At 42.7% G+C, this 15618-nt stretch overlaps 1 protein-coding gene and 1 long non-coding RNA gene across 2 annotated transcripts; one reads left to right on the top strand and one right to left on the bottom strand.

Annotated features, from left to right (window-relative positions):
* Nucleotides 1–318: 318 nt before the first annotated feature.
* fzd5 (frizzled class receptor 5) lies at nt 319–5075 on the bottom strand. Its single transcript, XM_051403149.1, has one exon. It carries the CDS (start codon nt 4257–4259, stop codon nt 2508–2510), a length of 1752 nt encoding a protein of 583 aa, XP_051259109.1. The 5' UTR covers nt 4260–5075; the 3' UTR covers nt 319–2507.
* Nucleotides 5076–7179: 2104 nt separating this feature from the next.
* LOC127365268 (uncharacterized) lies at nt 7180–14595 on the top strand. Its single transcript, XR_007885166.1, has 3 exons — nt 7180–7206; nt 8910–9022; nt 14533–14595. It is a non-coding gene; the product is annotated as an uncharacterized LOC127365268 (long non-coding RNA).
* The last annotated feature ends 1023 nt before the right edge of the window (nt 14596–15618 follow it).

Here is a 15618-nt window from a genome sequence, read left to right as displayed (position 1 = left end):
CAGAATGAAGGAGCCATACTGGCATTGTAATTGATTACCATACATTTTGTTCTGTTGTCATATTTAGGTCACTAAAGGGTTAAATTTCCACCGGAGATTATAACGGAAGCCAAGTTCGCCCTGCATATTAAACTTTTAAATTGTGTTATTTAACAAATATTGGTTTCTTCGAGTTGAATATGACCACAAATTCAAATGTAGTTCATACATCAGCAGACTGGTTCACACGTCTTCAAACTGTACAAACCACAGTAAAAATACATCACGCTCTGCCAGATATACAGAAACACACAGACGCACACGAGACGTGCACCAAACTCGAGATCAACTCAGTTTTAATTCCACAATATGAATCAAAATCTACAATATTTTTATATCCTTTGAGGAACTGTATCCATGTGAAAGCAGATTTACACTTAAACAACATTCTTCATCACTCGTACAATCACATTCACTCACACAAATCAGCCTAATAAATTAGAGATCTCATCTAGCATGTGGACACACAGTAGTCTAAACAACACAATTGGTCAACAACAGAATGAAAATATCACAGACCATCACAGCAGGGAGGGAGAAAGCCGAAAACCATAAGTTTCATCCCAATCACAGATATGTAGGGAGTTTGTGTCTTTAAGGTTACGTTAACAGTTAATTTGTGCTCCCCTCAAACACACTAAGTGTGACCTCTGTATGGAGAGACAGCAGGTACCCTCAGTTTACGCTGTCAGGACCCCTAAAAACAGATGACCCACATTAGACCACAGCTCTCTGCTGATAAGACTTTCTTCTCTATAACTCATTTATAGATAGTGTGAATACAGCCAACTGTGGATGAACAGCAGCATCCTCCAAAAGTGCTTGTTTAAAATAATGAAAAATGTTCAAAGTGCTTATTTTGTCCAACCAACAGTTCAAAACCCCCAAAATATTAAACTTGGCGTTTTGAATTTATACAAAAGCAATATTTTGTTTTGTCTTCTGCACAACATATATAGTGTGTGTGACTATATAAGGGGCTGCCACTAATGAGTATCAATCAATGTGCTGATTTATGAAAATGTATCAAATATCAGAAAATAGTGGACATCCCCATCACTATGGTAATGTCCTCAAATTGCTTATTTTCTCCACCCAACAGTCCAACAGTCAAAGACATTCACCTTACAATGTATAAAACGGATGTAAGCAGCAAATTCTCACATTTGAGAAGCATTCTTACTTTAAGTCGATTATTAAAACTGTTACTGGTTAAATTTGTTGATTTTGTTTAATTGACTAATTATTTTAAAACGATATCAGTCTATGACTCTAACATCTTTCTGAGTCTATGGCAACAATTAACTAGAAAAGTAGAGCAATGGTTCTCAAAATGAGGTCCAGGGACCTTTTTAGGGGTCCTTGAGTTGGTTTCAGAGAATCCACAGGAGAACTGTCCAAACAGAAAACCCCAAAAATACGAGAATACAAAAGAATAACTATTCCAATAGTGGATTTAACTGTTACCACTTTGTTTGTAATCACTTTTTGTCTTACTCAGCTGAGGGTCTGGGGTCTAATGTTAATCTGGTTTGGGGTCCATTTTTCCCCCTGATGTGAAGAACATCAGTGAGCAGTTCCACTGTGAACCAGCAGATGGGGGTAAAGTCCATGGTCAGTTTCATTGTGCAGCTTTAACCTGATCACTGCCTGTTAGCTCCTACAACATGGACAGAACAAGTTCACTCAGAAACAGACTGTAGTGACTTTAAGTGTGATGCAGCCTAACAACAGAGCTTAGAGGTCATGACAGTATCCATTATAACGAGTGAACTCCTTTTTGTTTGCTTCCCAGATAACTTCCACGTCTGAGAAGACCTAAAGAAACACACCAGATATCACACTCAAACACTGACTTGAAACAACACATTTATGTACAAGTTTATACAATTTGTTTTCTCTGGTTTCTTACACTTAGCTTGTGGCAGTGGCATTGGTTGGTTACAAACTAAAACATATCACACTATACACCTAATTTTCCTTTCTTTCTTTTTTTTGTTTTTACAGAAAACATATAAACAATATATACATAAATAAATATTTTTCTTCTCAGTGCTCAGGTTAAGCCGAATGTGTGTTATTCCATCTTGAAACCACGTAACTGTGGGGTTTGAAGATCTCAGTAAATGTCAACTTTGGTCAGCTGTCTCTACTGCTTACACATGCAGTTTCAATTGTTGGAGTCAGACTGTGTTTTAAATATATATTCTGTGTAGAATTTTCTTCAGTTTAAATTCCCATTACCCAGGTTGTTTGTTTTCCCTTTTTACACTCTGAATCTTTTGATGCATGGTGTTTCATATTGTCACAGTTGTCTAGTTTTTGTTAGAGCTGAAATTCAGAGCACAGCGATACACAAGCACGCAGTCCTGCAGACACACTCTGGGTGGTTGGATACTTTAGCTGAGGTGACCACACAGACTGTACGAACATCAGTCCCCTAAAAACATGTCACTGTGCTGCTCAGTTCATATATGGGATGGAGCAGCTTTATGGTAGATCCCTGATGTCAGACCAGTTCCAGTATGTCCAGTTAAAGCAGTACTGGCCTCACTGTACATGGAGGGTGGTGCAGTAGCTTTCTGCAGCCAGCAGGGGCAGCATCGGGCCACAAACCTCCTCCAGGATTCCAAGGTCTTCCCTGACCAAATCCAGACCCCTGAGGTGATGCCCACCACTAAGCACATGAAGTACTTGAGCATGAAGATCGCGTAGTCTGGGCCCACGCCTGAGCGCTGGCGCTCGGAGAGGCAGGAGCAGGCCAGGGCTCGCTCCCAGCCGGGCCGGTAGTACTGCTCATAGACCAGGCAGGCCACCACGATGGTCGCGGGGACGGTGTACAGCACCGTGAAGAGCCCAATGCGGATCATCAGCCGCTCCAGTTTGTCCGTCTTGGTGCCACCTTGTTTGATGATGCTCCTGATTCGGAAGAGGGAAACAAAGCCGGCGAGTAAGAAAAGGGAGCCGGTGAAGAGGTAAACCACGAGAGGTGCAAGTACGAATCCCCTGAGATTCTCCAGACTCTGGTTCCCCACGTAGCAGATTCCAGCGACGGGGTCCCCATCCACAGAGCTGAGAGCCAGGACAACGATGGACTTAACGCTGGGGATGAGCCAAGCGGCGAGGTGGAAGTACTGAGAGTATCCTGCGATGGCCTCGCTGCCCCACTTCATCCCTGCTGCCAAAAACCAGGTGAAGGACAGCACCACCCACCAGATGGAGCTGGCCATACCGAAGAAATACACCAACAAGAAAACGAGGGTGCAGAGAGCCGGGCCAGTGGTGTCATAGAGGACGTACAGCTGGTCACCACTAACACTGTTGCTGGCGCCACACGCCACTCGCTCATGACCTGCCACCAGGCGGATGATGTAACCCAAAGAGACAAAGAGGTAGCAAGCAGCCAGGAAGATGATGGGCCTCTCTGGGTACTTGAAGCGTTCCATGTCAATGAGGAAGGTGGCGACAGTCGTCAAGGTGGAGATGAAACACAGCACCGACCACAGTCCCACCCAGAAGCTGGTGAAGGCGCGTTCGTCAGCTGAGAAGTAGGGCTGGTGGCAGGGCTGGGCGCAGTTGGGTATGGGGCCGGTGTGGACCTGGCTGTACAGAGTGTGGGACTCCCTCTTGATGGGGACCAGGGGTTCTCGACAGCGGCACTCCCTGTCACACTGCGGTGGGCTGGGTGGTCTGGTCCGGCCTTTAGGGGTGGGCTTGGGGAAGGGTGGAGCCAGGGTGGTGGTCTCGCTGCTGTTCTGGTCCATGCACAGGGTCTCATCGCCCAGCTGGGGCAGCTGTTCGCAGCTCATCCTCTCGGGCCACTCGAAACCGTACTGGCTCATCAGAGGGGAGCAGCCTCGTTTGGCCCGCTCACACACGGAGCGACAGGGGGGCAGAGGCTTGCGGTAGTCCGGCAGGCAGATCGGGGTGTACATGCTGCAGAGGAAGAAGAGCAGGTCTGGAGAGCAGCGGATCCGGACCAGGGGCCAGAACTGGTGGACCTCCAGCCCCACCTCCTCCTGGGTGTCATGGTTGAACTGATTGGGCATGTAGGTCAGGTTGTAGCCGATGCCCCTGCACATGGGCACATTTATAGGCTCACACACCAGATCCTTGGAGGCTCCTAACGTGAGACCTGGACACTGGAACAGCAGCAGCAGCAGCAGGAGGGGCCGCTGGAGCACCGGGCTGCACGGCGGGTCCCTCACCGTGGATGCCATATAGACAATAAATATTAAATTATTTTAAAATTATTAATTTAGAGTCATTAAAAGAAGGAAAATAAAGAGAGCAACGGAGGGAAAAATAGCTTCTTCTAATGTATGAGTCGGTCAGGGAAACTTTGTTCTTGTGCTGGACAGACCGGCTCCAAAGGGAAACACCTTTCAGCCTCTTAATGATTGAAACCGAACGAGTTGAACTCCTGACAGTAAATCCAGTTTGTCCATAAAGGTCCACAGAGCGCCAGGCGAGCCTCTACTGTCAATCATTCACCGGAGCTCCGCAATCATTACGGAGAAAGTTCATCTCCGGTGGTCACGTTCCAATAAATTTAACGACCCTGTAACATTTTTACCAGCCCGGTTTGTTCCCGACAGCTCGCAAACGCCAGAAAAAGTCGCATCGTGAGAAAAAAAAGAGTTCCAAAAAAAAAAAAATTTTAAGGAAAATGTCTAAAAGTGTCCGGTCTCTGCGGCCGCAGCCCGGTGTGTAAAATCCACTTGACCTCTCGGTTTATCCTCTCAGTGACACTGACACCGCTTTCAGACACATGTTCTTCTTCTCAAAGTTTTCACAAGTTGCTTCCTCTGCGGGGAACCGCAATAAAACAGTCATAAATCCGGAGAGTCGTTCAGGGTAAAACTTATCTCGTGTTATCACGTAGAGCAGCGTGCCGTGCGGCGGCTGCAGCCTCCACTGAGCCCCAGGACGGAATAAAGTCCGTCTGAGGCTGCAGCACCTCCTCATCACACACAGGGACCGCTGCGTTCAGGGGCTGTCGGACGTGTCACCATTAGCGCTCACTGAAGGGTTTTCTAGCCAGGCGAGCATGAAGCAATGAGATTTATAATGATATCCTCCATACGGAAACAAATCTGAGATGAAAGATGAGACGTTAATAACTATTTTTGAATCGGTGTTTAATGATCAGTTATTAGACCCTCATCATCAACAACAACAACAGGTGAATCAAGTCAAGGTTATGTGTATAAAGTGCTTTAGGAGTGCAATTTAAGACACAATGAAGACTAAATGGACGAATGAAAGCAATTTAAAGAATAAACTAAAGACAAAAAAAGCTTTAACTGTAATCTCAGTGCAGTAATAGAAAAAAACTCTAGTCCTCACTGTGGTGATTTATTTACTTTAAGTGTCCTTGTAATTCTGCAGGAAAGTAACTAAGTACATTTACTTCAGCACTGTAAAGGTGCAATCTTGAGGTTTTATGCTCCTGTTATTTTTTGAAGTTTCTTGATACATGAATTAAACATCAATTATTAAACGTTTTGAGAAAAAAAACATTTTATGAATTGATTAATCAACCCTTTGCTTTATAAGTAGTTTTCAGATTATTTTTTTACATGAGCTCCACCTCAACCATCTATATCATTCAAATTTTAACCAATAGTAATCCAATTATAGCCCGTAATATACTGCATACAATAATTTGTCACTCTACAAGGAGCCATTCTGCATAGTAACAGTCAGATTTGTCATTTATAAACAAACTTCACTTCGAATCCAAACGAGTTGAATACATTAAAATGTGAACTTCCTGATTTGTGTCTTTCCTTTTCATTCTGCAGCTCAGTGAAGCCTGACGTCTACAAAACTGCTTCTGACACAGTCCATGTTGTACTTGTCTCTCACCAACAGCACCTGAACGCATCAGTGAGTTGTATTTATGACTTCCTGCATTAAGAGGTAGGAGTTTACCAGGAGAACTTGAAGGTATCAGATGATGGATTAAGGTCTTGCCTGTCTCTGGCAACCCAACCAAACGACCACACACACACACACACACACACACACACACACACACACACACACACACAAACTTTTATAGTAGTTTCATGTATATATTCTGTGGCATTTTAAATCATTCATACTTGCAGGCTGTTTTTCACAGTTTTGTTTTTCATTCTGTGAATATTCGTTGCTCATTGCTCGTGTCTCACTCTAACAATGCTGTGATTCCTAATTTTTTATCGAACACAATGCCTGTTTTACATTTGTTTCTATCAGATTATCAGTTCAGTTACAGTCCTTTTGTTTTGGTGTTAATGTATTGGTCTTACTGCGTGATACATGCCCTGGTGTATGTACAGAGGAATACTGTTCACATACACTGTCCCTGACTTCTGACAGGCCGCTAATCTCAGTTTGTCATTAACATGCACCAGCAGTGTGTGTTTGTCATTTCCTGTTAGCTCTGCATACACTGAAGATGACAACAGGACATGATGGAATGACACATTTAATACAACAGAAATAAAAGCATGTACATTCTTCTGATTAGCTATTTATTTATACATATATATATAAATATATTACATTTTCAGACACTATTTTTTCTTGCCAAAGAAGACCCCAATTCCCATCAGCGTCTTCTTCCTCTGTCATTTCATTGTTGCCAAGTCAGTGTTACATCATAGGGCTGATTGATCAATCAGAATAATTGAAAAAAAATCAGTGGTGCTCAATAACTGATATGACTCTGCTCTCTCCCGCTCTCTTTCTACACACAGACACACACACAGCCATATCCACTGGACAAAGGTCACAACACTGTCTGGGGGACAAAGGTCTCAAAGGGTGTGTGTGTGTGTGTGTGTGTGTGTGTGTGTGTGTGTGTGTGTGTGTGTGTGTGTGTGTGTGTGCGTGTGTGTGTGCGTGTGTGTGTGTGTGTCAACATATCAGCCAAGTTTTTTTTAGTCTGATTTACCTTCACTCAGGTAGGTTACTTTGATAAATGAAAGCAAGCGGCGAGGATTTCATTTGTTAAGCCTGGACGGCATCAATCTCTCATGTGTACACACACACGCGAACACACACAAACACACACATATGTGATTACTTTTGGTGATTTTCCCAGGTGCCAAGCCTGTTTGACTAAGACTTAAGTGAGAACACAAGGAGACGTGACCCGCATCCCTCGCTGATCGGGTAACCACGAGATACACACACACACACACACACACACACACACACACACACACACACACACACACAGAAATATGTACTTCTATACCGTTACCTTAACCTACTAATTTTAACCTTCTGTAACCTAATATTTAAAGCACCTACCAAGAGTTTCTCAACCTTGCCATACAGATGGATCCAGATAGATTTCTAAGACAGATTATCATGTAAAGCTCACTTCTTGACAGTAGAACTACAGAGCCTGTGATCATACAGAGCTCAAAAGGTCCAGAAACAGTTTTAAAAGAAAATTCCACCAATTTATTATTGCAGTCTAATAACATCATCGGACTCACTATGGACAGTGTAAGGTTTAAAGTATTAAAACTGATGCAGCAGAACCAGAGATATCATCTATTTTATTCCACTAATTCTTCTTTGTCAAAACTTGCTGTCTACATTACCCACAATGCAGGTGCGTTATGCGAGTAGCAGCTAATGTAGCCTCGATTAGAGATGGGGAGGTGAGGTCTGGTTAGCTCTTCACACCCCCAGATCTTTTTCACTTTCAAACATGTGCAGCTCCCTCTGGAGCCACAAAAGGCTTTCTGCAACTCTTTTCACATATGCAGTCGTTCTCCACCTGGAAACACACTTTGATATGTAAAATCAGTGGAGTGTTCCGATGGATCATGAAATCCATTTTCAACTCCTTTTTATTCATGTGAGGTGCGTATGTCGCCCGCGTTTATTCACCCAAAACAGACAGCTAGCTGTAGCTGTTAGCTGCCTTGCATTTTCCTTTCTTTCCTCTCTGTCGTATATGAAGTCCAACAGATCTGGAAAACTGCAGAGTTTTTGCAATTTTTGAATCATTTTCAGCTCCTTTTGGCTAAATTACCACGTCCTTAAACAAATCCACATCTGTGTCCTTATGCCTTCTTCTCTTCCAGTAGAGACAGAAAAATAACTCCATATCCAAATCCATGTCTGTCAGTGTCCACACGTGATTTTCTGTTGACTCTGTGTAATCTTGCTGCCTGTAACCCTCCCTTTGTGTTCAGTCTGAACACACCTTTAGGCTATTTACTTACAAATGATGTAAACTTTACTACAGAACATATTGCCAACGCATACTGACTGTTTTTCAACCCTCCCAGGCAGCCGCTTTCATGTCAGCACTGAATGAAAATCAACATGCAGGGACTTGGAGCTTGTTTGAGCGAGGTGATCCGTCACTGTGAACAAACTTCACGTCTGCTTTTGTTGTCAGAGTTACATTATTGTTGCGGTGTTCAGACTCTTTGCATCAATCTGTATTTACGTCTGGCTCCATTTATGCTCTGCAAGAAACCAATGGATGCCTGGAAGGGAGGAAAAACACATTAAAAGCTCTGAAACAGCACAGCATGCTTGAAAATACAGTAAAGTCACACACCTGTGATTTATAGTGAATGCTTTCATATTTAAAGATGAGATCTCGAGGGTTGTGCATGGAGAGGTGTTGCAACAGACTGTTCGTTTTGTTTTGTGATACTAAAATACATAAAGCTGTTCATCATTAGGACAGGACACAACAAGTCAATCAAAAGAGTACAAAGAGTATCTGACTGTAGTGAATGTGCTGGTTCATATGTTTTACCGAACTCCACCGTACAGAGGGATGTAATAAAATGTTCTATTAAAAACTTTACAGATACCACTTGCATCCCTTATATCAAATATAGGAAGAAGGACCTTAATCTTCACCAAGGTGGAAGGAAGCTTTGCCAAGTCTGGGTCTTAGCTGGGCATATCTGACGTTCTCACCAGAGACAGCAGTTCATGTTCAGACCAACAGGTAAAAGTACACAGCCTTCCTCCTCTAAATGAACAGCTGAACGCTCCGCTGTGTTCACCAGCTTGTCTCTAACTGTGTCTGTCTGCTGTTCAGTGCTGGGCTTTTTAGAGCTTTTTCATCGAAAACAGCTCTGAGAGCGGTGAGAGTGAACCAAAATAATGAAGCCGTGGCCGAATCTCGCTGTAGATCTCCGTAAAGCCGAGGAGAGGTTCAGGTTCAGGTGATGGTTCTCTGTAGGTTCCTCAGGACGAGCGACCACCATTCAGTGTTCACATTATTTCATACATTGTTATTATAAAATATTGATTATAGACACCTCAGGGACTTGTTGTAGCTCAGAATTACATTTCGCCACTTCTTAACAATTGGCAATAAATAACAACATGTGCAGCTTCTGGAACAACTTTGGAGCCATGAGGAGGCGAACCAGAGACATAGAAGTCTCTTTCACAGAACAACCTACGGGTGTTTGAATCGTACTGAATTTACAGATTAAGGGTGAACAAGGTGGTTATCTGAAGCTGGTTTCTAAGTTTCTAATGGATGCTTTTAGGCTTTTTTACCCAAACTCTTTGTCTGTGTAACTGCTGTGGAGTTACTGTCCTCCATGAAGCCTGCAAGGTCAGAGCTAATGTTGGCACCTCATTGTGATATAGTTTTAGTCTGTTGACATAAATGTACATTAGTTTTAGTCAAACTTTATTATTGAGATTTGTATTAGTGTCAATCTAATATGTATAGACTGCACTTGTTCTAACCATTGTATTGTTAATCAGCACAAACCCCAAACTGCCGGCTTCAGTCCACAGATATTAGAGTTGTAAAGTGTCAAAGCCTTTTTGAAACATCTGTTCCTGTGTGGTTTTATTTCTCCTCCCTGTGGGCTCGTACAGGTGTCTGCACAAAGCCTCTGTCCTGCTGTACACACACACACACACACACACACACACACATATTTCTCTCTGTTGATAAGGGTGACAAATGTTTAATTATAGTTTATTTAATCTCTCATTAATCATTTGTTATCGGTTCTATTTGGATTTTAGTTTATTGTTTTGAGTTTTGTTTTCTCCAACAAAGGTGCAGCTACAGTATATTGACATCAATGATAAGTTTAAATGCAGTCAGTTCCGCCATGAAAATAATCTGGTACCATTCTGCCCACTGATTTAAAGGCCAATCAGTCATTTTATGTTCCCCATACTACAGGTATATATACATAATACTGCATTATATAACCAAAGATTTTATTACTGATGTAAACAACACTACATCAGCAAAAAGAATATCCTCAACTGATTTGATTGGTAGTTGTTTGTCACTGACAAATCAGGATAAACATGAAGCCCATAGTAACCTCAGACATGTCCCGACTATTGACTGTATAGAATTAGTGGACAGATCTTTAGGGTCTGTGAAGGGAAAACAACCCACCTGCATTATTTCTAATGGCCAGCAGAGGGCAGCTCCATGGGCTGCAAAAAAGATAGTATTGAGTCTTATGGGGAAACAACTCTACTTCTCTCTTGATTTATTAGCTCATTAAACAGTTTCTTAAAGAATGTATGGTGTCAATCACTAGTTTCAAAGCTTCTTCCATACAGCGTGATGTTCATTTAGTGAATTATGGTCCAGTTTAGAGTAAAATAGACGACAATAGAACAGGGTATGCTTTTGGGTGTGGCTACCTTGAATTTAGAAAATCTTTTCTAAAACATATTTTAGTGTACTGTTTATCTGCAATACGAAAATGTGTGTGACTAGGTGAGCCACCGTGGTTGGACAAGTCAAATCTAAGCGCAGCCAATGAGCACAGCTCAATTCCACAGCACTCCACAAACCAGTGGGTGCCGTCACGATAGATTCACACTCGGAGTGTGAGATGGTCCTCTTGGCTTCCCGAGACATAAATTTCATCTTCAGAGGGTGTATGTGTAGGCTCTGTGTGGACATCCGCGTACCTCCAATCTAAAGAATGCTCGCACAAGTCTGCGTGGTCACTACGCTACAACAAGCTACAGAATACATGGTGTGAAACACATCTTCAAAGCGAGCTCCAGAAAGTAGGATGAACAGGACTACTACCTGGTGTCTGCAGTTTAACCTGTTTATAGACCAAAACAGAACAAATCAAAATGACAATATATGTGCCAGTATAGATAAAAACCTTTAGACAAACAACAGTTAAATCATGTAGGAGATACAATAAAACATTGAAATTTTGTGATTTTCTTAAATACTAATTGTTTGGTTGACAGGAAATTAAAGTTTGTTGTAGTTCTGCTGGTTGTTGTGGTTCTGATGGTTGTTGTGGGTCTGCTGGTTGTTGTGGTTCTGATGGTTGTTGTGGGTCTGCTGGTTGTTGTGGTTCTGATGGTTGTTGTGGGTCTGCTGGTTGTTGTGGTTCTGATGGTTGTTGTGGTTCTGATGGTTGTTGTGGGTCTGCTGGTTGTTGTGGGTCTGCTGGTTGTTGTGGTTCTGCTGGTTGTTGTAGTTCTGCTGGTGGAATAGGGTTTCTTGACCTCAGCATTTGAAAGGTCCTGACTATGCCCCTGCCTGTGAACTTGGGGAGAAAAAAAAATGCATCCTGGTATTGGCAGGCTTCAATAACTCCCTATTGGGACTGCGTCTAAGCCTGGTGAGGAAGTTGTTTTATGCTTAATCGCGATTGATAGAAAAAGAGAAGATCTACCCTTTAACACTGATAAAAGCACACGGACAATCCGCTCGGCTCAGACCTGCTGAAAACTTCAGCGTGGCCAAACGAGCCTCTGAACAACCAGGTCACTGGGAACACTGGGGCCCTGCCAGCTTTTGTGTAGCAGCTCGCTAAATGTCAGGGGGGCCACTCTGTGTGTGTGTGTGTGTGTGTGTGTGTGTGTGTGTGTGTGTGTGTGTTAAAGGCATACACCCTGCTCTCATGTTGGGAGAGCAGAGGCCCGGTCCTTCACTCCTCTGTGACCGTTGTCCACCTCCCCCTTCCTCCTCCTCCTCCTGTCTTTTTCTTTCCTCCGTCCTCTTTTTCTCCCTAAACTGTCTTTTGTTTTCATTTTCGTTGGCATTTCTGCTCCGTCGTTGTTCAGGTCCTAAATGAGTCTTGACTGGCCTGCAGGCCATTGGAGAAGCACAAAGGACTTCGTTCTACTCGCTACAGTTGATCCATTGTGGGCGTCCCACAATGCACTAATTGGCGATGACAATTAAGCGCGGTCGACACTCAGCTTCAATTTGCCCGCTGCTCGACATACATCACAGGCAAATGATTCAGCCTCTGAGCTCTAGGCTCTCAGACAATATGCATATTCACTCAGGCAGGTTTACATGCACCTTTTATTCACATGAATCTGTTTTTTTTCTTCTCTCAGCTCAGTTTGAGGTTGAGCTTGTTACCTGACAACCGGTCGCAAACTGACACATTATACGTTTGTCATCTCAGCAAACTCTGAACTCGTTTGGAAGTCTCACCCCAAGGTACAGTTAGTGGCTGTTCTGGAGCTTTCAATCATATCACACAGTCTTCCTCAGCAGATGGAGTTTACTCCGGTGGTCATGAAATTGTAGTGGGATAGAAATGTAAAAAATCCCATTTGTATTTCCGTGTTGGCTGGACGAGAAGTCGTGAAAACAGAAACTAACACTCAAATTTCATGACGACTGGGAAAACAGAGGAGATTGTGTGATATGACTCAAATCAGTTGTGGAAAAAGTACTGGGATCCTTCAATTCAGTAAAAGTACCAACATTCTCTTTTTTATTCTATCTATTTCATACTAACTTTACATACTATCTATTTTATGAAATTCACATATGATGCCATAAAAGAAAATGGTACTTTTTAAAGTACCAACACAACTGTGTAAAAATACACGTTATGAGTAGAAGTCCTTAACTCACAGAAGCATTATTATGGACTCAAAGTCTCAAAGTAGTCGTTCTGCCCCTATGAATGCTAACTAAATGAAAGCATCAGTTTAGAGGAGAAATTATCTTTTTAGTGGAACTGTCACATTTTAGATGTCTGAGTTGTTATTAAAGGGCCCTTCCACTGCACTATACACAGCATTGTATTTAGTAAACTTATCAATATTTCTGTTAATCTTAAAGTACAGCTGCCAAATAAATGCAGTGGAGTAAGACTGTATCCAAGTACATTACTTGGATAAATGTACTAAAGTTACTTTCCACCATCAAAAGCGATCGAAAGCTTTAGAACAGCTGCTAAATGGACCTAGTGGCGAGCTGGTTCACATTCCTGCACCACTGACCCGAGACTCCCACCTTTCCCCTCCGTAACCTGGGTTGGTCAGTCATTTCGGGGACGACCCAGTTCCTTGTGAGACCCCACATGGGGCTCGAGTCAGACCGGGTCTAAAGTGTATTTAGTCTAATCAGATCTGGTAGGATCCTGTTCTGTGGCTGCTGATGTCAGGTCTGTGTGTCTAATACCTGAATGGATCCTGACTCTGATCACCATCACGGGAGGAGAGTGTGTTTTGAGGTGGACTCGCAGCGTAAACCGCGAAGAAGAATGCCGTGTTTGTGTGCTCGTTAACTCGGAGCATCATGCTGCTGCCACCGCTGGTCGTTTTCTTTCTGTTTGGGTTTGTTCAGGCTGACTGCATCTGGGATTGGGTCTAATTATCCTCTGGTGTATGTCGGACAGGTTTTGACAGTCCTCGATTGGATTGATTTATGCAGCTTGAGTTCTGGGATTGGTCTTCCAGTTGTTTATTACGGATCGGTTTCAAAAGCCTTCTACAGGCAGGTGCTGAGCGTGAGCCTCAAACTATCACATTTTAAAGCAACACTCCCTGAATTTGTTGCCAAGCCCGTAAATCCCATAATTTTGTCTGAACTTGCTGCTGGTGTTTGGAATCTGTTGTAGTAGTGCCTCATGCTGCACTAGTCAGTATAACTACTGAGTCCAGCAAATAAAGCCACATTTTGTGTCCTCCCTCACTGTGGAATGATCTGCCCCAAACTCCTGTTTCTATAGACACACACATCATACATCCGTCCCTCCAGGAAGTTCAGAATTCAACCAATCCCTGCACATTGTCACACAGCAACTTTTCCGCACATTTGACCGATCATTGTAGTTTCCTGCACAAAACTGTGAGTCATACGTCACCAAACGCACTCCTTTGTTTCTAGTTGTGAAGATGCAGACCGGGCAGACATGTGCCACACAGACACCTCACATTTACCCTGTCCAAACAGTTATTTTATTTATACTCGCCTTCGATTTTTAATGAATTACACCATAAAAAATTACTTTTTTTGCAATTTTGACTTTCTCCCACAATTTTGTTGCAAAAAAAAATGCATAAAAACGTTGCAACATGCATTGTAATTGTTTTAGAAAAGCTACTGTAAAATCACTCACAACAATCCCCTAAAGCGCCTGCAACATCCTGCAGGGACTGATGTATCATAATACCATTTCATGGGACCTTTAACACTCCTGTGCTCCAGTGATGGTGAGACTCTAACACACCGTGTTGTTACAGATCTGTAAATGGAGAGCTGTTGACATGGATGCCAGTGTGAAGCAGGAGTTCAGTGAGCGCTACACATCAGGTTTAACTGTGAATGCTGAGGTAAGCAGTTTGCTTTCTTTTCAGTTCTGGTTGCGATTTGCCCGGGAATTACACATCTGGGGCCAGATGTATAAACCATGCTTACACATGAAAAGATACATTTCCAAATGTATAAAGAAGAGAAGAAGAGACTTTATTTCCAGCGTTTTTCTTTCACTGCGTTAGGATGCAATCTGTAGTTTAAAAACTAACACTAACATAAGGATGTGTGTGTGAACAACCTTTTTGACCACCCTTAATTTTGTTTGTCACTGCATTATAATTATTATGATAATAATCTATATATAAATAATCAAATAAATACATGATCTTGACATTATTATCCTGTATTATTGACAAATAAGAACAACCTAGACCTTCAGGTGAGTGACCAATTAACAGGTAATTAACTGCCTCTGTTACCATCTCCCATTCACCTTCATTCTATTGTTCACGCCAGAGTGTAGGGGCCCAAATAACTTGTTTTTGTTACCACCATTACCTCCAGTTCACATCGCGCGTCGTCTTCTTCTTCAATTGCTTCTTCAATGCTTCCGCCATTTTTCCTCAAAACTGATCTAAATGCGGTTCCTAATTTTTCAATTCAATTCAATTCAATTTTATTTGTATAGCGCCAATTCATAACAGAAGTTATCTCAGGACACTTTTCAAATAGAGCAGGTCTAGACCGAACTCTTTAACATTATTTACAGAGACCCAACAGTACCACCATGAGCAAGCACTTGGCGACAAGGGCAAGGAAAAACTGCCTGTTAAAAGGCAGAAACCTAGGACAGATCCTCCGGCTCTAGGTGGGTGGTCGTCTGTCTCGACCAGTTGGGGTGAGAGAGAGAGAGAGAGAGAGAGAGAGAGAGAGAGAGAGAGAGAGAGAGAGAGAGAGAGGGAGACAGACAGACAGACAGACAGACAGACAGACAGACAGACAGACAGACAGACAGACAGACAGACAGACAGGTGCACAGCAACAACAGTATTGGCAATGGCAGTCAAGCAGGA

Source organism: Dicentrarchus labrax, unplaced genomic scaffold (assembly GCF_905237075.1).
Source record: "Dicentrarchus labrax unplaced genomic scaffold, dlabrax2021, whole genome shotgun sequence".
Classification (NCBI taxonomy): domain Eukaryota; kingdom Metazoa; phylum Chordata; class Actinopteri; family Moronidae; genus Dicentrarchus; species Dicentrarchus labrax.
Note: the sequence above shows the minus strand (reverse complement) of the source record. Positions and strands in the feature narration are given on the sequence as shown.